At 37.8% G+C, this 26,316-nt stretch overlaps 1 protein-coding gene across 2 annotated transcripts in view; it reads right to left on the reverse strand.

Moving 5' to 3' along the window:
- Positions 1-5,959: 5,959 nt before the first annotated feature.
- LOC134678748 (inhibitory POU protein) overlaps positions 5,960-26,316 on the reverse strand; it is a 97,379-nt gene continuing 77,022 nt past the window's right edge. Inside the window, exons 3-4 of one of the 2 annotated variants that reach the window (XM_063537442.1) lie at positions 25,307-25,486; positions 5,960-8,575 (exon numbers count right to left, since the gene is read on the reverse strand). In XM_063537442.1, the coding sequence (XP_063393512.1) occupies positions 7,871-8,575; positions 25,307-25,486 (885 nt within the window). In that variant the 3' untranslated portion in view covers positions 5,960-7,870. Of the gene's footprint in view, positions 8,591-25,306; positions 25,487-26,316 lie in introns of both variants that reach the window. The other variant, XM_063537441.1, reaches the window with a different exon arrangement.

The raw sequence follows: 26,316 nt of genomic DNA on the forward strand, positions 1-26,316 counted from the left end.
TGTCCTAATGTTGCTGACCAGCCGGCCTAGCCAAGGTTACAATCGCTATCGCTTCGACAACGAAACGCTTTGTGTCTCTCTATCACTCTTCCATATTAGTGCGACTGTGACAGTTGTGTTTCGATCGCTACGGAGCGTAAGCGATTGGCATTTTGGCTACGCGGCCAGTCTCTTCCATAGGCTTCTAATCTGTCACCCGCCATATGACATCCTGTACGCTCCGATATATCTGATGGCGACTGTACGGTGAGATATCGCTTGGGCTCCTCCCTTCCGACGTGTCAGAGGGCTTACCGCGAACCACGTTCGACGTGAAGCCTCTCTATCGCACTTGTAAATTTGTCCGTAAGTGTGACAGAGGCAACACTTCGAACGTGGTTCGCGGTAGGCCCTCTGACGTCAGTTTTGTTCGAAATGACAAGACGTCCTCGGTGATAGACGACAAAGCGCAACCATAGCGGCTACCGCGAAAACCGAAATTCGCAAATTGCGGGGATCTTTCTCTTTTACTCCAATGAAGGTGTAATTAGAGTGACAGAGAAAAATCCCCGCAATTTGCGAGCTTCGATTTTCGCGGTTAGAGCCCATATCCATGCAGGTCGAATAAAACCAGAGTTTACTAATATTTCTATTTTCAATTTTTTATTGGTTTCCGAAATAAGATTGTTTCCTTTTATTATAAATAACAATTAATTAATAATGATTGCAAGAATTGCCCTACTTTAACTTATCATAGGAAATGACAATAATTTAAAATAAAAAACCAGCTTCAAATACATGATCGCATCCAGGCCATAATAAAAAAAAACAGTCTAAGAGTGACATTCCATTTCCAACTGCAGCTGCAATACTGTTCATTTTACTATGGAAACGCGTCGCTGTCATTGTCAATTGCCATAGAAAATGAACAGTATTGCAGCTGCAGTTGGAAATGGAATGTCACTTTAATACTCTACGCTACAAAAATCCATTAGTACCTAGGTTTTTTACACAACATAATGTTAAACAAAAACTCCAATTGTTTTTGTTTATGTATAACAATCATAAACCATTTTCTTGTATACCAGACCTTGCATTTCAGGACAGTTCCTATATCGATAAATTCAATTATCGATGTGTACCTGTCATAAAATTTTGCTTCCTAAAATCTGATGCCTGTATACCGGGTGTGGCCTGTAACACGAGCAAATAATTAAAACATAGATTGTACTCCTCAAACGGTGACACTTTTGTTCAACAACTTTTAAAAATTATGAAGTATTTAGACTCTCTATTTTTCATACAAAATAAATATTATCTTCAATAGACGCCATCGCCACGCCATTATCATTGTGATTGACGTTGTTTGTCACGCCTTAAACAACAAAATTCGCAATACATTGCGTCTTAGAATAAACTTTTAAGTGTATTAAAAATCAAACCACAAGTAATTTTTAAAAGTCGCTGAACAAATGTTGGTCAATATGAGGAGTACAGCCTATGGTTTCATTTTTTGCTCATATTACAGGCCACACCCGGTATAACCATTTGGAATGGAAATCGTTTTTTCTTGGGAACTGTTTCCATTTCCAGAAAAGCAATATACCTATGCTTTTCTGGAAATAATTTTACTTAATAATCTTTGGTCAGGGGAGAGTAGGGCAATTACGAATGCTTGAGATATTTCTCTCAATGCAATGATTATTTTTTATTCTTATTCTTTAATTTAACTTTAATAAAACTAATCTTCATAGATTGTATAGCTTGCCCTTCTACTAATGGATTTTTTTAGCGATTCACAGTCACAATATGCTAGAGAGGGATAGTGCACAGTAAAGTTATACTCTAATTATAAACATATTTGGTTTTATTAAATTATACATTATACAATTCAATTAAATGTCATACAAATAAACAACTGTCCTTAACAAAGTATAATAAATGAATTACTATTTATATCACGTAATATAATCCAATTTGAAAACTAGTCACGTAGGTATTACACAAATACAAAATTATAAGTAAAAAATAATGAAAAGTATGACATATCCCCCTCTTAGAATTAAAAATAACGTAAATGCAATAAAATAAATTTAATCTAGAAATGCAATAACAAACTAACCATCGTCGACTCGAGTTATTTGACATGACAGCCAGGCGTGGCTCACTCCACGATTTCGTCGCTTTGCTACAGGTAGCTACAAGTACATCCGTCCCACACCAATTTTGGTGGCTAACCTTAAGCCGCGCGTGGCGCTTGCGCCCCCTAGCGGCTATATGTGTCCTAATCGTAACAGACGCGTTTTGTTAAGAGTGAATCTTCTGTACCTAGTAGTACTATTATTTAATCTGTGCTATGGTCCCTGTAGTTAATGCAGTAACGTAAATTACATGCATTTTTTTAATCACCCACACAGTTTTTAAGAGGAAAGGGGTCTACCGGATGACCGCTTTTGCATACAAACGCAGTCCTCATTTTCCTCTACGACGGATAATATTAAAACGCAAATTGATATACATCAATTTGCAATTAAAAAGTCGAAACTATACAGTTACCACAGCTATGCCTCTTCGTTTTTATCGACTTTTTAATTTTTACTAAAGTTTTGAAACAATTGGTTTTTCGCTACTAATTCATAAAATAAAAAAAAATCGAAAAAAGTCAAGCAATGGTAAATATACCTACAATAAATAGTGTAAACATATTTTCCGCAATATCAATATCGAGGGCGGAAAGTGGGGACCACGTTTGTTAGAAGTTGTGGTCCACTGTCGACTTAAAGTGGTTTGATGGTTTGAAATGAATTTTTACCATGTATAGGTGTTGGCAGTGAAATAAAATAGTTTTATCTACAGGTTGTCAAATCAAATAACTCGTTCCGTTACATCGAAATATTTAAAATATAATAAATAGTAAAAATAATATCACACTAAGTTTCTTAAAGCGTAAAAAAAACAAAAAAGGACTAGAATTGTTTCAGAATAAAGCGTTTTACAACTCATTTGTATACGAGACTTAATTTTTTGGTTCATTTAATTATACACCGATAAGGCGACGCCGCGGCGACGCCTATAACCCGTCAATTTAAAAAAAATCTTTTAAGTTATTTATCGTTTTTTAATATTGATGAGGTTTTTTTTTTCTTTTAATCTATTACTGGGGAGTAAAAGCTATCCTGACAATATTTTATTTGGCACTCTTTATTTTACTAGCAGAGTTGACAACTGACGTTGAAAGTTATCTAATGTCACCAATACTGTAAATAAGAAGAAAAGTTAAATTTATCATTCTAAATTACCGTTTCTCCTTTTTAATTTAAGATTTCGACATGACGCTGGCTACTTTAGCCACAAGCCACAAAAAAAGAAGAAAAGATTTTAGTATAAACGGTTATACCACAAAAATACTCAAAAGTATTTTTTAATACAGTTGCTCAAAAAGTGCTACTTTACGTAGCTGTTTAGCGTGCGGAAAGTTGGTTATCTCGAACTAGTGCTTTTTACTTTTCCAATTTTTTTAAATTTATACTTGTTCCAATTCACGACTACTTATTGATGAGTGTTAATATTAGTTTCCTTTAAACGTCGTAATCAGCATAAAAACCTACCGTTAATGTAAGAATACGAAAAATATTACATATTTCATATTTAATTACTTACCTCTTCATCAATATAACACGTTTATTTTTTAATATTCAATATTGAAAATTCCGTTCTTAATAAGTTGACTGAATGGAACGGAATAGCTGCCAAACGCCCATAGATATAATATACTTAAAGACGACGTCTAACCGAGCTGTCACTGTTACCACTTTTGTTTAGTGTACGATTAACAATGTTTTTCTTATTTTTTCGCAACTGTATTAAAAAACGTCGTTCGATACACGTGCGGAAATGTCATTCTTCACTCGTCCCGAGTCTTGCCACTCGCCTGCGGCTCGTGGCAAGATATCTCGGTACTCGTGAAGTAATGACATACCTTCCGCACTAGCATCGAAATGTACTATTACAGTACATATGGTCCTATTTTCCCGCACTAGTGCGTAAAATAGCACTTTTCGTGCGATGTCAAAAGTTTAAAGGGCCATATGTACTGTAAAACGTTGTACGATACACGTGCGAATAGGTAATTCGCAACTCGTGTCGATTTAAAATACTCCCTTCGGTCATGTTTTAACTTATCGCCACTCGTTTCGAATTTCCTCTTTTTCGCACTTGTATCGTAAATAACTATTTAAAGATGCAAAATAGTACATTTCGATGCTAGTGCGGAAGGTATGTCATTACTTCACGAGTACCGAGATATCTTGCCACGAGCCGCAGGCGAGTGGCAAGACTCGGGACGAGTGAAGAATGACATTTCCGCACGTGTATCGAACGACGTTTTTTAATACAGTTGCGAAAAAATAAGAAAAACATTGTTAATCGTACACTAAACAAAAGTGGTAACAGTGACAGCTCGGTTAGACGTCGTCTTTAAGTATATTATATCTATGGGCGTTTGGCAGCTATTCCGTTCCATTCAGTCAACTTATTAAGAACGGAATTTTCAATATTGACTATTAAAAAATAAACGTGTTATAATGATGAAGAGGTAAGTAATTAAATATGAAATATGTAATATTTTTCGTATTCTTACATTAACGGTAGGTTTTTATGCTGATTACGACGTTTAAAGGAAACTAATATTAACACTCATCAATAAGTAGTCGTGAATTGGAACAAGTATAAATTTAAAAAAATTGGAAAAGTAAAAAGCACTAGTTCGAGATAACCAACTTTCCGCACGCTAAACAGCTACGTAAAGTAGCACTTTTTGAGCAACTGTATTAAAAAATATATTTTTAATAAAATAAAACATAAACATGAAATAAAAGGACGAAGGATTGCGTAGCATTAAAAAATGTTTTTAAATTATGTGTATTAATTGTGTCATGACAGGGTACTGGCATTTTATAGGGTAATTGCGTCATTTTACCGTCCACTGTCAGTTTCCGTCCACTTAACGGATTAGCAAATAATACATTTCATTTTTAATTTGCTACTTGCGAAATATAATTTTTATGTAAATGGATAAATTGTTTAGATATTGAAGATTGCAATAAGTCCAAATTTGTGCAGAAACTAAGGTTTATATTCAAATTTCGTCAAGTGGACGGAAACTAGAGCCGGATGAAAACTAGCGCAATGATCCTAATGACGTACGCACATTATTGCCATAATAATGATGTAAGCTGCTTGTAGCGACCATATGTGACGTTCCACTACAAAAGGTACCTTATGGCGGCTGGCGCTTACGTCGCAAAGCGCCGTAATAATATTGGAGCGACGTTAATAATAGCGTAAGCGCCAACCGCCATAAGGTACCTTTACCTGTGGAACGTCACATATATCAGGGCCAAATATAATTTTGTCAGGCTTTTCATGAGATTCCCACTTTTGTGTAGAATTAACTCTGAGATCATTGTAAGTAACATTTCTTTGGATTAGTTTATTTTGTATTTTTGCCTAGTTTAATATTGCAACATAAAGAACAAGGAAACATTCGACGTATATTTAGTTAGTTCGTCTCGTGTACAACTGCCTGACTTATCCTCCTAAGGCCCAGCCATACAAATAAATAATCCAAAATTTGCCACTGCAATTTGAACCTATACTGTAAGAAATTGAGTTGATTTTGCTTTGTATAAAAAATGAACGACGCGGGACAAATGACAAAACTCTGTTCCAATTGGATATGATTTAAATTTCATCGAACTGAATAAGTACTATAGGTAGGACCTTGGGCCTTACGAGGTTAAAATATTATTTGGTAGTTTCAGTAAGACAATACATTACTATCAGTTACAATAATTACTGATATCTAAATTGCACGTGTTGATTACTTATTTAGTTTCTATATTTACAAAATATCTTTTAAAAATACTATTTATAATTCGCAAACTTTTTTACTTTTTTTTTTTAATTTCTTAAGCTGTCTCGAACTGGATTCATGCTTATAATCTTTAAAGATAATTGATGGAAATTTTCTTCCTTAATAATTCCTATATTTTGATTTCCAATATTTATTTCTAATAAAAGCTTTTTTGTTTATTTTGCGCGTCATCAAAATATAAAACAACTTTTTTTTAAATCTGAATGGGCTTACTCATGGCCACAGAACTGGAAAAAGCTTGAGCTATTTCGTGCCAAATAGTTTTTGGACAAATGGACCATCAGCCGCAAAAGTGCATGGCGACTTTATCATTGAATTTATTCATAAATTTCTCCATGCTATGTCGCATCTCACTGTACAATGAATTCATATTACCGCTCTAATAACAGTTGCCTAGCCAAAACGACAAACGCCAAACCATAAGATAACATTTTCTGGATAACATGTCGTCGGGTGACAAGCAAAAGTCACTCATAAGCTGTTAAATTTAAAGGACCAAAACACAAGTTTCAATTGATATAAAATTTAATATTAACTGCATTACATTTTTATATTTAGCCACCCAGAGGCCTATAAAAAGGGCTTCCTTACAATTATTACATTCCTTACATTCGAATTGTCACTCTTTGAGAATGTCGTTTTGTCTAGCCAAGTGGGTAGTGACCCTGTCTGCGAAGCTGATGGTTCTGGGTTCGAATCCCGGTCTTCTTCTTCAGTCAGTCCCTCAATACTGAGGATCGTGACATCATATCCTTCTGAAGACCAGGTTCCTCCATAGGGTTCTGTTCGGTAATGGCATTTGTTTGTGTGATGAAATGTGTGATTTTAAAAAGGCCTATAAAAAGGGCTTCCTTACAATTAATATTTGTATTTTGCCGTATCAAAATTTGCATTTGTTTTGGCATGTTTTGATTCTTAGGCGACTAGAGGTTATTACTGCCTTAACAATTTGTTAAGAAAGAAAACTTCCATCAAATGTCTGGAGATTTGGCCTCAAAACTATCATACACTTATTTTTGGCATGCTTGAAATGAACAGCACGAATCCTGCATTGTACTAATTCACTTGAATTATATAACTATTCTAAATGCCTATTAGATCGAAATGTGTTATTTACAAATGAAATTTTAAAACTATTTTGGCTAAATGTCACTAGTAACTTCTTAAGCTAATTTAATTGTGCCTTTCGTGAAATGCTTTTAATATTAAATGATCGTTAAACCATGAACTACTGGATACTATCTACAACTAAAATTGAAAGTATACCCTTAATTTAAACTTTGTACAGTATTATAGTATCAGAACAGAACTAACGAATTGATCGAATTAGACAAGTAATATGAAGACTTTATACTAATAAAAACATTAACTTTTCCTTCGTGTTACTAATAGTTAATAAAACACAAACTTTGTCTTAGGTACCATGTTGCGATTTTGTTAAATTTTATTCGTGCTTTTGATCGCATCTAATAAGGCTTCTTCTCACATTTTACTTGTCCAATCCACACACGGCTCGAGCGAAGAGCGGATCGCTCCCGCCCCGCTACCGCCTGTGGCCGGCGCTACTGCCGACGCCACACGGCGTTCAAGTTACTTTAACATTAAACACAGAATATTGATATTTGCAAGGCACATTCTCTTTAAAATCCTGAATTTCAATTTTTCATGTACAAGATGTTGGTAAAACATCAAAACGGCAGAAATGATACGGTTAAGCGACCTCTAGTTACTGTAATGATATGTATATAATCGAATATATACCCTGTGTCTCGAAAAATATAATATGAGAATACAAAAGGAGCTACGCTACGAATTGAGATGTGTCAAAGGAATGAGATCGAAACGATTATTGCTTACGAGTGGTCGACCCCAGGGGGAGACCGGGTAAGGTGTCGCGGGCGGCTAGTACCCGTACCCGGTACCCGGGTAGAGCAGCGCCGCGCCGCCTCCCCCCGGTCAGTGCTGCGCGGCGAACTTCATCCGCTTCTGTTTCTGCCGCTGATTGCAAAACCACACCCTTACCACGTTCTTCTTCAAGTCAAGTTTCTCCGCGATCGCTGCTATTTTCTCTCCGGAAGGGCGTGGTTGGACAGCGAAATACGCTTCGAGGCTTCTTTTCTCTGGTGCCGCTATGGATGTGCGTTTGCGTTTCTTCTCGCCAGCAGGTAGGACGCTGGGCGCATCGGGGTCCCGTCTTTTGTTCTTCGCCTGGGCCTCTGCTTCTTCCAACCAAGCTTGTAAGATCGGTTTTAGAGCGATCATGTTGTTATGACTTAGAGTAAGGCTTTCAAAGCGGCAGATAGTACTTTGGGAGAGCGCTCCAACACCAGGTAGTTTCAGGTTCGCCAGTGCTTTCCCGACGTCTGCTTGAGTTACTCCCAATTTAATCCTTCTCTGTTTGAATCTCTCTGCAAAAGCTTCAAGCTCTCTTGGATCTGTGTCTGTATCAGGATGAAGAGCGGCTGACGGGTGAGCTAGATGAGCTGGCGGTGCGTGCCCTAAGGACCCTGCGTGGTGGTGATGGTTCATGACATGGTTCATCCCGTAGCCGTGCAGCTGGTGGTGAGGGGGCGCGACCTCCCCCATGGGGGCCAGGGTGGTCATGGATGAGGAGCTGAGCGGGTCCAGCATGTCGAGACTCTCCATGCCGTGGTGGCCCATCTGTGAGAAGAAATGCTTTTTGTAATTCGTTTTATCGTACTGTCAATAGCTATGGCATTGGTTTGGAAGATGGTTTAATATATTATTTATCAAAGGAGATATGGTATAATTATAAATGATGGGGGTTTTTATAATTCGATGTGTATATTTATTGTGACCGATGAATACGGAGTATATTTAAAACATTGCATACCCAAGAGTGTAGTCAAACTGTTAAAACAGTTTTCTATTAAGAATTTCTATTTTTTTTACTTTCATAGTTATATAATAAATATCCAGCAATGTGCATCAGACAACTTTGTAGCTGGAAGCGTCTATGGTCTACGCTGTTCGCTAACCATCGTCGGCCACAAGTAATACGCATGGGTCAAAATTCTTTTCTTTGTCTTGTTTTTTGTCCCCAAAAAATGTGACTTAGTGAAGCTTTATGTATGGGGTGAAATTTAGTTTTTAACAATGGACAGAATTATAATCTACAGCTAAAGAACACAGAAAACCATCCAATAGCAATCAACTTTATTTATTTGATAAAACACATAAATAGAAGCGTGACGGAGTGGTCAAACAAGAAAAGGGAAAGAATGTGGTAGGTATAAAAGAAGACAGATCGGCAACCGATGCTCCCTCAAATGATACTAACTCAGACATACAACCCCCTAGGGACGGGTACAAAATTACAGACTCACGGCTTGACGCATGCAGTTACAAGGTAACTAATGGCGGTTGGCAATTGTTTTCTTGCGGTTAAACCTTGGGGCTAAAGAGGATAGTGGATGACCGCTTGTTCATACAAACGTAGTCCCCATTTTCCTCTATATTGACATTATAAAAGCGCTGGTGGCCTAGCGGTAAGAGCGTGCAACTTTCAATCGGAGGTCGCGGGTTCAAACCCCGGCTCGTACCAATGAGTTTCTCGGAACTTATGTTCAAATCATTATATCAAATATCATTTGATAATTATCAGTCGCTTTTCGGCGAAGGAAAACGTCGTGAGGAAACCGGACTAATCCCAATGATGCCTAGTTTACCCTCTGGGTTGGAGGGTCAGATTGCAATCGTTGTCGTAAAAACTAGTACCTACGCCAATTCTCGGGATTAGTTGTCAAGCTGGCCCCAGGTGGCGTGAGCCGTGGCAAAATACTGGAAACACGAATACGGATGTAATAGAAACATTACTATATAAATTAATAAACGAAATTAAGGTGAAATTGGTCACTTTTTCTTCCTATAGGTAACCCATTTATTTCTGTATGCAACAACAATTTCAATCTAGCCAACAACAAAAAAGCTCATTTCCACAAAAACCGTCCGTTACAATTCCCCATAAAACAATGCCGTACTCATCGCTCGACTAAACACAAGCATGATAGGCTTCAGAAAATCAGAGTTAATGGCATCCACTCGACCCGATTGTCCAACATATGGGCACAAACACTCGAAAAACAGAACAATGTATGCTTCCAGCGATCAACGTCACAATACTCCCCATACAAAATAAGTGTTTGCGCATAAGGGGAGGGTAATAGGACGAAAAATAATGCATTTTTTCTGCCGCGATAATCTGCTTTGATCTGGTATGATCCGGTTTTGGCATAATTATTCATATAGTTCGTTTGTTTGGGGGAGGCGTTTTTGATGTAAATGTGAAATTGATAAAGGTTATGTTTTTCTGGGCAAAAGGGTTAGTTTTTACGGTATGTCTAAGCTAATTTTTGCACCGAGTAGAACAGATCAAAGACGTCATATTATCATCAAATAAAACAATAATAAATGATGACGTTTGAAGTAACACTTGCACAAGCTGTGCTAACAAAGTTGCTGCTAATTTAGCTTGGTGTTGTTACTAGTAAGAGTCACATTCGAATTGTCACTCTTTAAGAGTGTCGTTTTGTCTAGCCAAGTGGGTAGTGACCCTGCCTGCGAAGCTGATGGTTCTGGGTTCGAATCCCGGTCTTCTTCTTCAGTCGGTCCCTCAATACTGAGGATCGTGACATCATATCCTTTTGAAGACCAGGTTCCTACATAGAGTTCTGTTCCCCGCCAAGCGTATGTCCTAGTGCAGCATCCCGGTAATGGCATTTATTTGTGTGATGAAATGTGTGATTTTTTCGGCATTTTTGACCATTTGTCATAAAAAAGGAAACTCTTATTACTCTTATACCTGCAAATCTTCAGAAAATTCGCTTTAGCACGGAATAAACGGTAGAGTATTTCATGGAATGCTCCGTAGCTAGTTTAAAGACGGAATGGGCATATAGTACGAAAGACCGAATTGTGGAGTAAACGAGTACTCGAGTGGCGGCCATGGGGGGAGGAGCGTCCCCAAAGTAGACCCCAGACGCGTTGGGACGACGACATCGAAACTGCGAGGAAGAACTGGCTTCATGTAGCACAGAATTGTGAGGAGTGGCGTAAAATGAAGGAGGCCTACACCCGAAGGGAAGAGAAGGGCTAAAGAGAGGGAGAGAGACGTTTTCCATCAAGAATAATCGTCATCTAAGCTAGACTGTTTTGAATTCAACGCAGATATACCTATTCATGTCATGTGTCATCAATCCAATTGTAGAACCGTACCTCCACCTAGCCCCAGTAATAAAAGTACCATTTAAACGACACTTGCGGCTCGATGGTGAATCCTTGCCCCGCTGTCCCCGCGATGGGGTGCGTATGTCACCGATGTACCCCACGCTCCCCCGTGGGTTGAGAGACGGGACACGTCGACAGTATCGATACCAGAAATTAAAATTGTAATAACAATTTTTTTAGGTTTAGCTAGAGTTAGACCAGGATAAGTCTGCAACAATTTTGATAGCATAATACGCAGTGCGTTATTTATAAGTCATAATTTCATAGAAGTTTGACGTTTAAAATAACACTTGCACTGCGTGTGCTATCAAAATCGTTGCAGACTCATTTTGGTCTAACTCTATCTAATTCCAACAATAATTATTTAGGATTAGCTAACTTTGCATGCACCGACTTGAATACGCGTAGAACAAAGTGAAAGCATGTCATTATAAACGTCACTTTTTCGTAGAAATTTGTCATTAATGAAGACACTGTCACACTTTGTCGTTGCAAATGCCATGCAGAGATAGTTGGTTCCGAATCTAAAGTAGTAGTTACCCCTTTATTCATAAAACTTTACGTGACTGATTTAGTAAAATTATGTTTTATCCCTTTCTTACAAATACACAAGTTAAAATGACAGATAAGGACAAACGGTTATTAGCTAATTGATGTTTGTAGCGCGTTTATGAATAAGGGGGTTAGTTTGTACGTATGTAAGATAAGCCTGTACCTCTAGTGTAAATTTCATTCAATTATTAAAGGGGCCCACTGATTAACAGTCCGCCGGACGGTATCGGCCTGTCAGTTAGAACAAAATTTTGACAGTTCCGAACAACTGACAGGCTGATACCGTCCGGCGGACTGTTAATCAGTGGTCCCCTTAATTAGTTTTAAGTTTTAGTTTTTAATTTTGGGCGCCCTGAAAATCAGCGCAGTATCTTACAAACACTGCTTATGCTGAGCGACATCCGATTTGGTGTATGTTTCTTTATATATGTTGTACCTAATGTATGTTTTTAAGCCAAATCAATATTTTCTATTTCTATTTCAATAGCGTGACGTGACGTACGCGTTTGCGTTTAGTCTTATTTTGTATGGCCTTTTGAGTTTACAAAACGTCCCGTATGCCGCGCTGTTCAAAATCCCATACAAAAATAGACAACACAAACGCGAACGCTCGTCTCTACTCTGATTCAAACATTTATCGACTTTTCCCTTTCTATAAACTACCGACTCTTGTCCCTTCCCTACACCTGATCGCGAGTAGATATTAAATAAATTATATTCCGTTAATAGTGATTTGTATCACAACGTTATGATTTGGACAAGTGGCCGAATTTACAGAGGGTCGGGCCACGAAACAAGCGGCTTACTAATGGAGAGCGCTCGAAAATCTGTGGAAAACGGCGAATCAATATTTTTGAGATACAAATTGTGAATCTAGTGGTATTGACCACTCGTGTTCGATTCTATTGATAGAATTTAAATTCCTAGTAGTGGAGATATATTAAAGAACACGAAAACGAGCGCTCGAATTAAATTATCGGCCCCCTCTATTGAAAGGATATTGTGAAATATCATTTTTAAAACATAAATATAACTATAAATTATGAAGCGCTGGTGGCCTAGCGGTAAGAGCGTGCGACTTTCAATCCGGAGGTCGCGGGTTCAAACCCCGGCTCGTACCAATGAGTTTTTCGGAACTTATGTACGAAATATCATTTGATATTTGCCAATCGCTTTTCGGTGAAGGAAAACATCGCGAGGAAACCGGACTAATCCCAATAAGGCCTAGTTTCCCCTCTGGGTTGGAAGGTCAGATGGCAGTCGCTTTCGTAAAAACTAGTGCCTACGTCAAATCATGGGATTAGTTGTCAAGCGGACCCCAGGCTCCCATGAGCCGTGGCAAAATGCCGGGATAACGCCAGGAAGAAGAAGAAATATAACTATAAATTCTCTCATTCAGTTTAAATTTGTTTTGAACATACAAGTTGTAAATTTATAAAATAATTAACATTATTAACGGCCCCTGGCCTAGTCAGTGACCCGGCCTACGAAACTGGTGATTTTCATTTCCAGTTAAACATGACAGGTTCACATATAATTTTATCTGGTATTTGTGTATTTCTTATGTAATTAAATATTCTTTTATACGTAGGTATACATATTGTCATCTAGAACCACAACCTAAACTTTTTTTGCAAGGCTTTACCTACAGTTAGAGCTGGTAAGACGGACTGCAACGTTTGCACCCCAACTGCAACTGGTATGGGATCTGCACGCGGACGTTGCAGTTGGCGTGCAGTCGGCGTACAGTTCCCATAGATTAGATTAAGTACGTATTATAATCGTCAAAAGAAATAAATTATAGAATAAAATTTGCAATCGGGCTGCAGTCTGTCTGTATCTACTATATAGCTCTGTCTGTCTGTGTAGCTGTAGACAAGGTTAATCAATAAATAGATTGCGTTTACAGCAGTCAAGCTACCTTTAATCCTAGACATAATTATATCCTAACACTACAGAATCTTAACCCTAAAGAGCAATAATAGATGGTCACTTTATGCTGTAATCATATATAGATAATGCATGGAGAATGGTCCGCGCGCTGGTGTGGAGCGCTATACCTGCGCCGACACGTTGGCAGCGTCCTACATTCTAGCAACCAGGGATGTTGCGAATATTCGCATCCGCATCCGCATTCGCGGATATTAAAAAATCTGCATCCGCAACATCCCTGCTAGCAACCAGCAGAAATGCTGGCGGACGCGCGAGAGCGGGCTAAGGCTTACAAATACAGCTGTCTCGGCGCCGACTACGAGTTCGTAGCTTTGGCGTCGTGACACTGGGGCCGTGGGGTAGAGGAGCGCGTGGGCTCCTTAAGGAGCTTGGTAAGCGGTTAAGGGAGGCTCTCGCGCAATGGATTGCCATCGCTATACAGCGCGGGAATGCTGCCTGCGCGATGGTCACCTTGCCGATGGGCCTAGGTTTTGAAGGTTGGGTTTTAGGGGTATTGATTTTTTTAGTTAGGTTTAGCTTTCGTTATTTTATTCTATAAGAATATAAGAAACAGCGCAGAAATCTGTACGACGTTTTGAAAATTAGAAATAAACAATATTTATTCTACATATTTAGATAATGCATAATGTGACCAATTTTATGCTACTCGTGAAATAAGGCAAACGATTTAAGTAATAAAACGCATGAGAGTTGTATTTTGACATGAACAACACTGAACTCTGTATAATAATATTAATAATCGCTAGTGAAACCGTTCATGGACCCGCTAGTATCGCGGCCCCACGGTCCCTAGGGTTGACAAAAATGATGAGTGCGCTATTATTAGTGTGCGTGAAATAACGCATGCGATCCCTTATGTTAGGGTCCGGAGGGTCTACCGCGAACCACGTTCGTCGTGTTGTCTCCCTGTCACACTTACGTACGAATGCGAAGTGCGACAGAGAGGGAACACGTGGAACGTGGTTCGCGGTAGGCCCTCTAAGCTTTCGCATAATGACACTTGTACATACATGTTGACGAACAAACATAAGCGTTTCGTGCGAATGAATCTGAATACCCCCCCTAGCCGCGACAATTGGTAAAAGACATCGCGAATCGAAACTTAAGTACCTAATGTATGGAAATTATGACGTGTAATTTCTGATTGGACTGCCCGCTTATGAATTATTGGGGCCAAAAATATACTTAATAAATTTGCCCACCCTCCAACTGTGATTACAAAATTTACTATGACCATATGCCTCTATCTACTCAATTCTCTTTAATTATTTCCCAAACGTAAATTAAGTAATTCTTCTTATTATGACTAAATTGCAAATATGTACATTATGAGCCACTTTTACACTCTGTATAAAGTAATCTCAATAAGCTTTATAATTGTGGTCAAATATTATTTGCTGTGCCATTTTTCAAAACGATTAAAACAAGGTCACTACCAGTTGTTTTTATTACAAACAAATACAGGGTGATTCATGAGACGTGAGCAGGACTAATCCTGCACACTCAGTAACTGATAATTGATCGATCACCGTCGTATTTAGGTGAAACAACCACACTTTTTCCTATTTTTCAACTTTTTGGTGAGGGCAAATTTAATTCTCTACAATCATGGTCACCCTACCAGACCTAATTAATAAACATAAAACCTCTTTTACGAAGAAAATAAAATGTCAAACCCGAGTGAGATACGAGTTTTCAAAAGTAACCAGACCGTGATGACAGTGATGACATTCAATTTGACACAGAATATCGGTAGTTTAGTATTCTAATGTTAGGGTGACCATCCATGTCGTAATTAATTTAATAACTTTTTTTTTCAACACGACTAGAAAGTTAACGTTAACCTCACTGATACTGATAGGAAACAGTTGCTTATAATTTACGAAATTCGCAGTGTTAATCCTGCTCACGTCTCCTGAATCACCCTGTATAATTCACTCACGGTTCAAAAACGCTTAGACAAACTGCCATTTTTACGGTGTAAAATTATACTGTCATACTTAATCCAGCTTTTAAAAAAGAATAAAAATAATATGCCTTTAAAGATTCAAGCGAGAAAATAAGATTTTGGTCCAAAATGATATCTACTACTAATATGTATTTGACCGACAGACAGCCTCGCTTCTTTTGTAATATCACCCTTATCCAAATTTTGATAGCCATGTCAAAACACAACTCCATAAAACATACGAAAATGTACACACTTGTTCTGTATGCTTTTAACGCTCGACTAGCTCCCAACCGGCGCAATGCGTGACTACTGACCCTCTTTTGGACCAGAAACACACAAGTGTAACGCATTTGTGGGCCTATAGGACCTTTCGGTGCGACACAAGGGCTATTCGAAGTGCAAACACACAAAGGGTGGGCGCCCTAGGGACGAAAAAACGTGACAATTTGTGCTGGGGACATTTTTAGGGACGATAAGAGTGGGTGATCTGAGTTATTAGTGTTAGGCTGTCTAGTGCTTTAGTAACGTTGACTAAAAAAAATAGTCTGTAAAGTAGGTTTACGGACGATAATTTTGCGTGATAACGTCATAAGAAAACATTGATGAAAAATTGCCCTAACGTTACCATGGAGATCTGTCCACAACGTGACACTTTTTCGTGCATGCTACCGGTGTTCACGGATTTATAAGACATTATCACGCCAAAAATATTAAGATAAATGTTGGTTATGAGTGTTAAGACTCGAGTGCTCTGCTTTGAGTTTGAGACTCGACTTAGTTTTTCAGACTCTTATAATTAAAACGAAACTCGATTTCTTTTCAACTATTTATTATAGACCCAAATCGTTAGTAGAGACTTTTGTCCTTTTCAGTGAACTTGTCATCGGGATGTAAAATTCATGGGTTATTATAGGTGCACAAATCATACAATAACGTCCGTTTTCTTTACTGTTAATTAGATAAAACCTATCAAATTGTTTATTCGGAGGCTCGAGTCCTTTTAAGTTGTGTTTAAAAAAGACTCAACAGACGACTCGACTCGGGACTTAAAAGACTTAAAAGACTCGAAAGCGCAGAATCACGTAAAACAAGTAGAGTTCTTAAAATTTAAGACGATAGTGGACCGGCCGCTAATCCATACAAACGTAGTCCCCATTGTTCTCCCTGGATTTTTACATTACCGAAAATATTTTTAGTATTTTTAGACAATTCATTATATATTTACTACGATACTACGTGTATGTGAGGTGTGCAATAAAGAGTATTGTATTGTATTGTTCTGTATTGTATTGTATTGTATTGTATATTTAGCATAGCTCTGCCCCTCCGTATGATATACTTAGGAGCAAATAAAAAATATCATAAGATTTACAAAAGATGTAAAAATTGAAAAATCAAACAAAGGGTCATCAAAGTAGGTAAAAAATGAGGACTCCTTTTGTATGGATTAGCGGCCTTCCACTATCATCTTAAAATTAAAAGACGCGCAATGTAGCAAGTAGTTTAATTAGTAGCCGGAGTCAGCTGAAGAAATAAGTTATATGGTTACTGGATATATATCCCCTTGAATATAACTAATTTGCTAGTAAAGTAAGTAAATAAACTTTATTGCACCACATAATAAATCAAATTTAACAACATATTTACATTGTAAATAGAGGCAGCAATAATCGGTCTTATCGCTATAAGTAATTTCATCCAGACAACCTAAGCTAACCTAGCTAACCTGGGTAAGGAATTCTTTCTTTTAATTTAACCGATAAACATACAATTTGCTATTAAAATCACAGATTTCATAAAAATCAAAAATCATTTATCTAAATTGTGTTCGGATTCCGACAAACTTCACCTTCCACCAAATCAGAAACGCATAAGTTTGTTTATACTTATCCAACGACCCTTCAAATATAATTTTAAAGTAATAAAAAATCAAATACGACACCCCAAAAACATACCAATCATATCGATGGTACTGCACAGGGCCGGATTTAGGGCAGGGCAGGCGGGGCAACGGCCCGGGGCCCCCACAACAGAGGGGCCCCCACAAGAGAAAATATCCTAGTCACGACGGGTCTCCCAAACATTATATTTCCGCATTTTTACCATGCCTAGTTACATTTACGTTCACATAATTGTTTTCGAATATCAATTACAATTTATCCAAATTACGTTAGGTAAGTAACTTTAACACGAAAACAATGAGAACTAGATCTTTGTTCATTCTAATAATGTTGAATGTATTCTAAACGCAAAAGTCAATGCAATTTCAAAACGCATTATTGGAAATGTCAATCCAATAATGCGTTTTGAAATAGCATTGACTTTTTATTTGCGATTAGAATACATTCAACATTATTACAAAAAACAAAGATTTCTTATCTAATTTACAGTTTTTACTGTTATAATAACAAAATATAGCGATTTTTTTAATTTTTACCAGCTTTTCAAACCATGAATTCAATGATAAATATTATCGAAAGTACCATATAAATTATATGATATAATTATGAACAAAACGTTTCGTTATCTGTCAAATGCTACTTAAGTATACTTCAAGGCCAAATCACTTTAATCACTAGCGGATAAAATGAGTTTTTACCCTCTTGTATTGTATTAAAGAAGGATAAACAAGCGCTTTACGAGGGAAAAAACAATTTCAATCTTATATTACGGGTTGCAACACTGTTGAAACTTGTCGAGTCGCGTCGGCAAACTCGACGCGGCGTCGCGGTGTCGCCGTGTACGAGGTGAATCCCCGCTTATTTTTAAAAAAGGAAGCTAGTTTTTCAACAAGTGAATGTTCTTCTGAACATACAAGCACACGTAAGTACGTTCAATGTTCAGCTATGTTATAATATAATAAGTTCCCTTTTCGTTTACTTCATGGAGCAATTATGAAATTTACATTTCTTTTCTAGATTATCGATATGCGACTTTAAATAATAAATTCTTTAAAAGATGATGAAATGTAACGTAGTTTTTCTGATTGAAATTATTAATTATTATATTCATTGATTTCAACGAGATTGTAATACACTAACAACATACTTGCATAATTTAACTAAGAAATAGGTAAGTATTCAATATTACACGGACGGCAACTACTGCATTGCAACTTATTGTTAGCCGATCGCACGCTGTTATAGTAAAGTATTAAATTATTTTTCATGTAAGTAGCTTCACTAATGTTTATTTAAGTCGCAGAAATAAATTCTATTAATAAAATGAATACACAGGGTGAGTTTTAGTGGCTAGCGAAATTGTGCCCGATGATTAGGTAAATCGTACTGAACAACTTTTATTATGGGCCCATCTGCGCAATCCGAAAAAAAAAAATATTTTTCTCCTCATACAAAATGTTGACTTCTGACGCCTTACCGCGAACTACTTCGATAGATCGATCGACTATTTTCTTCTCTACCGTGCATGCATATACGAGCGATGGAGAGGGAAATAGTCGATCGATCTTAGTGGTTCGCGGAAAGGCCTTTGATTCGCCGAAATCTATGAATCAGCCAGTTTTTTTGGGATTTCAGATTTGGCTCTATTCTAAAAGTTCTTCAATATGGCTTGCGTAATCACCTCGCACATTTTTGTTAGCGACAATAAAATCATTCTGTATAGAAATGACGTTATCACTCTTTGCTAATTTATTTTTCGTGTGTTTATACCTAGCAACGTTGTTATTATTTATTATACATTATAATAATACACGATGAGACCTAGAAGGAATTTTCCATAAATCTTTAAGTTAAAGGGGTACCTTTTGTGTTTCTGCGGCTATACGATTATTACTATTATTTAGGATTTTTTTTTTCAGTGTTATCATGAATGATCGTCATAAAATTCCTCGAGTTTACGCTAGTGGATCGCATAAGAGAAAATTGCAAGCAGAACGAGAAAAAAAAAGTGAAGAAAATGTTGCTAAAATATCCAAATTGACCAAGTATTTTACACCGACACCTAAACAAGAACTCCCGCGAGATCCTGAAAAACCAGAATCAGTAATAGATGAAGATGTGGCTATTAGCAGTTGTAGTCAAGATAAGACAGCTCTTGCATCAAAGGACACCGTAGAATCTTCAAAACCTTGTATCCGCATTCAAGAAGATGGGGAAATTTATGGTTTCGATAATGACATTGGCCTTTGGCCTGACGTCATAACAGAAGATATTATCAAATATTGGGCGAAGAAAGGTTCTACAAAACTGCAAAATTGTGATGAAGTCTCTTTGCAGAATTCAGTTCTCCAAGACCAGTCGAGAGACAAGACAAACCTTATTCGAAAATGTTCAAAGAGTATTTTCACACGTCGCAATAAAAATCAAGAAACTGTCAATAGATTTTGGCTCTGCTTTTCACCAACTACGGGGAAAGTATACTGCTACGCATGTAAATTAATGTCCACTCAAAAAACGAAGCTAAGTGGAGAAGGCTTTAGTGACTGGAGACATGCATCTGAACGTCTTTCCGAACATGAGATTTCGAAGGCTCACTTGGAGTCAGTAATGAGTTTAGTGCAACGAGGAGAAGTTGGAGGACGTATCGATCAAGAGCTGGCGATACAAGAGGCACAACAAATTGAGTATTGGCGAAAGATTCTTAGAACTATCGTCAGTACGATTAAATTCATTGCTGAACGGGGATTAGCTTTTCGAGGAGATGATGAGATTATTGGTTCACCGAGAAATGGCAACTCATTTAAAGCTGCATGCAAACAAAGGGAGCGGTCACGTCAATTATCTTTCCTCTACGATATGTGAAGAATTGATAAGTTGCATGGGTGATCAAGTACTTAATGAAATCGTAGCAAGGATTAAAAAATCTAAGTATTATTCGGTTTCAGTTGACTCTACTCCCGACGAATCTCATATCGATCAACTTACGATAGTTGTTCGTTATATTGAAGGATCGAGGCCAATAGAACGATTTCTTACTTTCTTACCAAACTGCGGCCACACAGGTGAAGCAACAGCAACAGCTTTACTACATTTTTTATCTGAGCCGTGGTCAATCTTACGACAATGCTGCAAACATGAGTGGCAAATACAAAGGAATGCAAGCTCTTATTTTGCAGAAAAATGATTTAGCAGCGTTTGTACCATGTTGTGGTCACTCACTCAACTTAGTTGGAAAGGCAGCTGCTAACTCTTGTGCATCCGCCGTTCTGTTCTTTAATTTCGTTCAGAATTTATATAACTTTTTTACAGCCAGTACACAACGCTACCAAATTCTGGCTGAAAAATTATCGGAGAAAAAAAGCGGACAATCGTTAGTTTTAAAAAATCTTAGCGATACTCGTTGGTCATGTAGAGCTGATGCTACGAAAGCTATTGTCATGGGATATTCGCAAATCGAAGAAGCTCTAACTATCATATCTTCTGACAGGGAGCAGAAAGATATCGTAAGAAACGAAGCTATACATCTACTGGGTAAGATGAACAGTCTCGAAACCGCCCTATATGCCATTTTTTGGAATGACATTTTGGAGCGATTCAATGCGACTAACAAGATTTTACAAGACCCCAAAATGGTCCTCGAATCAGCTGTGCGTGCTTTGGAGTCGTTGTCGTCTTTCGTTAAATCTAAAAGGGACGATTTCGATAAATACGAAGAAGCAGCGAAACTATTATCCAAAACTGATGAATATATACAGCCACGCATTAGAAAAAGAAGTGTGAAGTTGACTTCAATTGGTGATGTAGCAGCACAAGACACAAATCTGTCGCCAAGAGAGAAACTTAAAATATCTGGGTTTTTTCCAGTGATTGATCAACTTTGTGTTTCGCTCACTGAAAGATTGCAGGCATACGAAACTGTTCGCTCGAGATTTGGATTTCTTAACCACCTAGAGGAGATGGATGCCAAGAATTTGTACGCTGCTGCAGAGGAATTGGTGAAAATATATAAAGATGATTTAGAGCCTAGTCTTGGTAACGAGTTAGTTCAATTTGTATCTTTGATAAACTTATACAAAAAAGATTGCGAAAAACATCAAACTAAGGAACTTTTTTACTATCACATTCTTGAAGATCAAAATTTCAGAGCTACGTTCCCAAACATTGAAATAGCACTGAGAATGTACTTAGTTTTGATGGTCTCGAATTGCACTGGAGAGCGCTCATTTTCAAAAATGAAAATTATAAAGAATAGGCTCCGAACAACGATGGGACAAGACCGGCTATCGAAGCTAGCTTTACTTAGTATTGAAAATGATTTACTTCGGGAGCTAGATTTCGGCGAAATAATCAACGATTTCTCGTCCAGAAAAGTTCGTAAAGTTCCAATTAACTCGTTAATTTAGTTTTTTAAACTAAGTATATTATATGTTATTGCAACGTAAGTAATTACATCATACATTATTTATTTGTTCAAATAATATAATTTAGTGGCAATAAATGTTTAAAGACTTGAGAAAAAAAAAATTGACTCGAAAAATATACCAGATGTCGCCTGATAAATTAATACGTAGAGTAGAGTACTCTACTCTTCAAACAGTAAAATTATTGCTTAACAACTCTTTTAAAAAAAGACCCCCTTATTCATAAACATACTTCAAATCTGTTCCAGCTAAGATATGTTTTGTTCTTATCGGTCACTTTGACAATTGCCGTTGTGAGATACAGACAACGCAAAATATAGCTGGAACAGGTTTAAACTACGTTTATTTATTATTGTTTTCCAAACAAACTAAATAGTGTTTTTAATGTACCTTAAAATCCGTTTTATTGACAATTGTTTATCAGTCTTCTCCCCACAGTTATAATATTCTCGCAATACATTGCTCGTTAGAATATACTTTAAAGTGTACTAAAATTCAAACAACATTAAAAGTCGCTGATCAAATGTTGTTTAGTTTGAGTTCGTGTTCCAGGAAACACCCGGTATAGGCGTATAGGGAGGGGCCCCCACTTTTCAATTGCCCCTGGGCCCCCACACCCGTAAATCCGGCCCTGGTACTGCAACTATAAAAATAAAGGTACCCATAAAATTGTCGATGGTGCCCCTCGCAGTAAATAATCATAAAGTAAAATGCAGTCTGTCTCTATGGCGTCACTTTCGAAAGAGCATAAAAGCATTGGATTTTATTCTACGATAAGACATTTGTATGAACGTAAAGAATATGCCTTCTTGGAAACATTTGGTGACTTTTTCATCTCATATTGAGAACGCAAATGTAATTTATGTGATTTTGTTAGTAGCAAAATTCCTACGTATATTTTACGACTACTTAGGTACTGAATTAGCGAATAGAATCGTATTGTGTTATTTACACTTCTAATATTTGTTTTCTTTTAAAGGTTGTAACTGGACGTATGAATTCTTAACTTATATTATAATAGTGCATATATTTATACATAATTTAGTTTTACATCCTTACTTACCTACTAATATTATAAAACGCGATAGTAACTCTGTCTGTCTGTTTCCTCTGTACTAAAATTTCCTATGGATATAGTTTGAAGCTCAGGGAAGGACATGGTATAGTTTACATCAAACATCATCTTTATAATTTCACGCAGACGAAGTCGCGGGCAGAAGTTAGTATACAATAAATTAGGTATCATTATATAGGGCCCTATCTGGTTTTAAAATTAAAATTCCATTCCAAAAGATACAATCCCAAATTCCTTAAAAGCAAATTAAATTAACATTAATCTCTAAAGCGACACACCCTGTCAAACGCCTTTACTTAATCAATTACAACTTCAAACCGCGTTCATAGCAATCCCATCACACTATATCATTGTATCACTACCAATTATAAAGACTACAGTCAATATAGTCCCCTCGTATGGAACCCGTAACCTGTGCTTTATCGCCCCCGGGTCCAACAGTAGCAATTTCGGAACCCTAATTTGTAAATATGGTGCAGGGAGCGTACCCAGAATTGCTCCTTGCGGGACTCCGGTGCCGACTAGCACTAAAATTTGAACAAATTGAATTTAGATCTTATTAGAATTGGTTTTTTGTGCTTTACAGTGGTGTGATAAACTTGTATTGGGGTCATTTTATTTAAAGTGTACAATTTTTTTTATTTGTAAGCTTTTACATCATTTCTACCTTTTCCACTGAAAATCAGGAGCTCTTTCGATTCTTATAGGCGAAAAAAGTAATTGTAGTTTGATTCTAATCTGGGGATTTGAGGTGTTTCTTTTGTTCTTTGAAAGGTTTTATTAATGTGATTAATTCCATTTGGCTAACTTAGTGGACGATCTGTTTAAATTTCAGTATTAAATGATAATTCGTACATGGAGGCCGTAGTTTAGGGCATTAATGTAACTGCAGAATTGTCACATGTACGTTGACGATTTAAATGTACCAATTTGTAGGTCATTCGCAACCATCACTTTCGGTTGGAAACCGCCGGACGGAAGCCGTGGCCTCGGGCGCCCTGTACACTCTTGGCAGCGGTCCGTCACAAGTGAGCCACACGACCTACGAACGGTCGGGTTGAGCTGGAGCGAGGCCAGAATGGTCGCTGAAGATAGGAAGGCGTGGCGCGAGCTTGTGAAGGCCCTTTGCACCTCTGGGGTGCCATAGGACAACAACATTTGTAGGTCGTTATTACTATTTAAATGTATACTGTATTATATGATGATTCGGTATTAGGTACCACTTCATTTTGGGAATCTGAATTAATATTTACTTCAAGTTTAAATATTTTCTAAAGCTTCAACAACAAACCTAATGTAATAAAATCGATAGCAACACATCAAGAAAGCTTTTTAATTTTTAATTTTGTTTAAAAATTATCAACATGAGGCATTAAGTACACCAAACATTGCATTACCAAAGAGCACAAATCACCATCGCATTTGAATAAAAAAAAACAAAATCGCAAGGGCGGAACACAATATTGTAGTGCATAAAATTATCTAATTTTTACTGTACTGTATCCCTTCCCCTACGTGCCTGAGTCCTCTGGGACTACGCCCCTACATATGCCTTGAGACTTGCATCTGGTCGGGCTAATGTCGGGGTGAAATATTTTCGCCAGTTAAGTGTTTTTTTTTCTTTTTGAAGATTACTCGGCTGATGGCTGATGTTGCCCTTATGAGGATCGATTTTTGGATTAACGGGGGTTCGATTAAAGAGTGTCCTGGGGTAGCCAAGATGACAATCGTACATTGACAAACGCCAAACAAAAATAAAGTGTTTCAGGATGACAGATGCTAAGAAAAGTATCGTGATAATTTCCGTACATTATTTCACTTTCGATTGTCGTTTTGAGGCCAATCATATTAGAACCAAAAAATGCGCTAATACCTTCATTTGGTCCTAAATGCGTATTGTAGTTTGGTCCATCCCAGGAGGTGTGGATAAATTTTTGCGAGCCTTGTTAGATACCTACATATATTTTACCTTGGATTGACGATACCACTCGATGTAGAAGGAACCCACCATCAAAACCAGCAAGGTTGTTGTGGATCAGACACTGGTGAATAAATCGGATGACAATGCAATATTATGGTACCATCGAGCTGATCTTATGATGGAGACAGGAGGACGCCACAGGAACTCTGTGATGAAACGACGCAACCTAATTGTGTTAGGGGTTTTTAGAATTGTCTCGATGAGTATTAGTTGTCTGTCATAAGAAAAGTACAGTCAGCGATAAAAGCTTGTACTAAAAATGAAATTTTTGCCAAAAACTTATTTTTAAACTATATCAAAAGCAATAATACCTGATGTGGTCTAGCGTTATGCGGCGGTGGTCCGCCGACCCCATGGTGGTACACCATGTCATGTTTGAGCTGCGGCAGGGGTCCGGGCTGAGGTCCGCTCTGGTGTTTGCTGATGTCTACCGCCGCGAGGGCCTCTGCGCGGCTTAGGAGCCCGTCGTTTAGACCGCCAAACAGGTCACCCTGGAGAAAATAAGTCAAACTTTATATAAATGCATATTGTATACCGTAAAACGGGGTGAGTAGGTTTCGCGGGGAGAGGTGGGTTATGAATGGGGAGAGAAGGTTTGAGAGGGGGGTGAGAAGGGATTTTAAGGCTACTGCTACAAAAATAATGTATTCCAATTTAAAATGGAGCTATAGTAATATGCATAATAAAAATAAAAAAACTGGTCAAGTGCGAGTCGGACTCGCGTTTCAAGGGTTCCGTACATCACACAATTTTCAACAATTTTTTTTGTACGTGTAACGTGACGTGAGTGAAACGTCTTGAAAAACCCGAATGAGTCAATCAAGTTTTCAACACATGTAATATGAAGTTTTCTGGTGTGGTGGCTTATATCTCTGCAAATATGCAAAGTATATAGCTTTGATAGGAAATTAAATGCCGAACAATAGTACAAGTGTCTAAATGCGAAGACTGAAGACCGAGCTCCGCCAGGCGTGTCTCACTCCGCGATTTCGTCGCTTTGCTACAGGTAGCTAAAAGTACATCCGTTCGACCCCAATTTTGGGGTTTGCCATAAGCCGCGCGTGGCGCTGTCGCCACCTAGCCGTCATATCTGTGCTGATCGTGACAGACGCGTTTTGTTAGAGAGTGAGTCTTCTGTACCTAGTACTATTATTTATTCTGTGGCTCCGCGTAGAGCTTAAAACTCGGAGCGTCCGACGGGTCGCGCTTCCTACAACTTCCGCAAGTGTTTTAAAAGCGAAGGCCGAAGCTGCGAAGAGAGATAATACCTACAAGGTGGCCAAAAAATACGCACATTCCCGTAGCCAGGGAGGTTTTGGGA

This window comes from Cydia fagiglandana, chromosome Z, assembly GCF_963556715.1.
Source record: "Cydia fagiglandana chromosome Z, ilCydFagi1.1, whole genome shotgun sequence".
Lineage (NCBI taxonomy): Eukaryota > Metazoa > Arthropoda > Insecta > Lepidoptera > Tortricidae > Cydia > Cydia fagiglandana.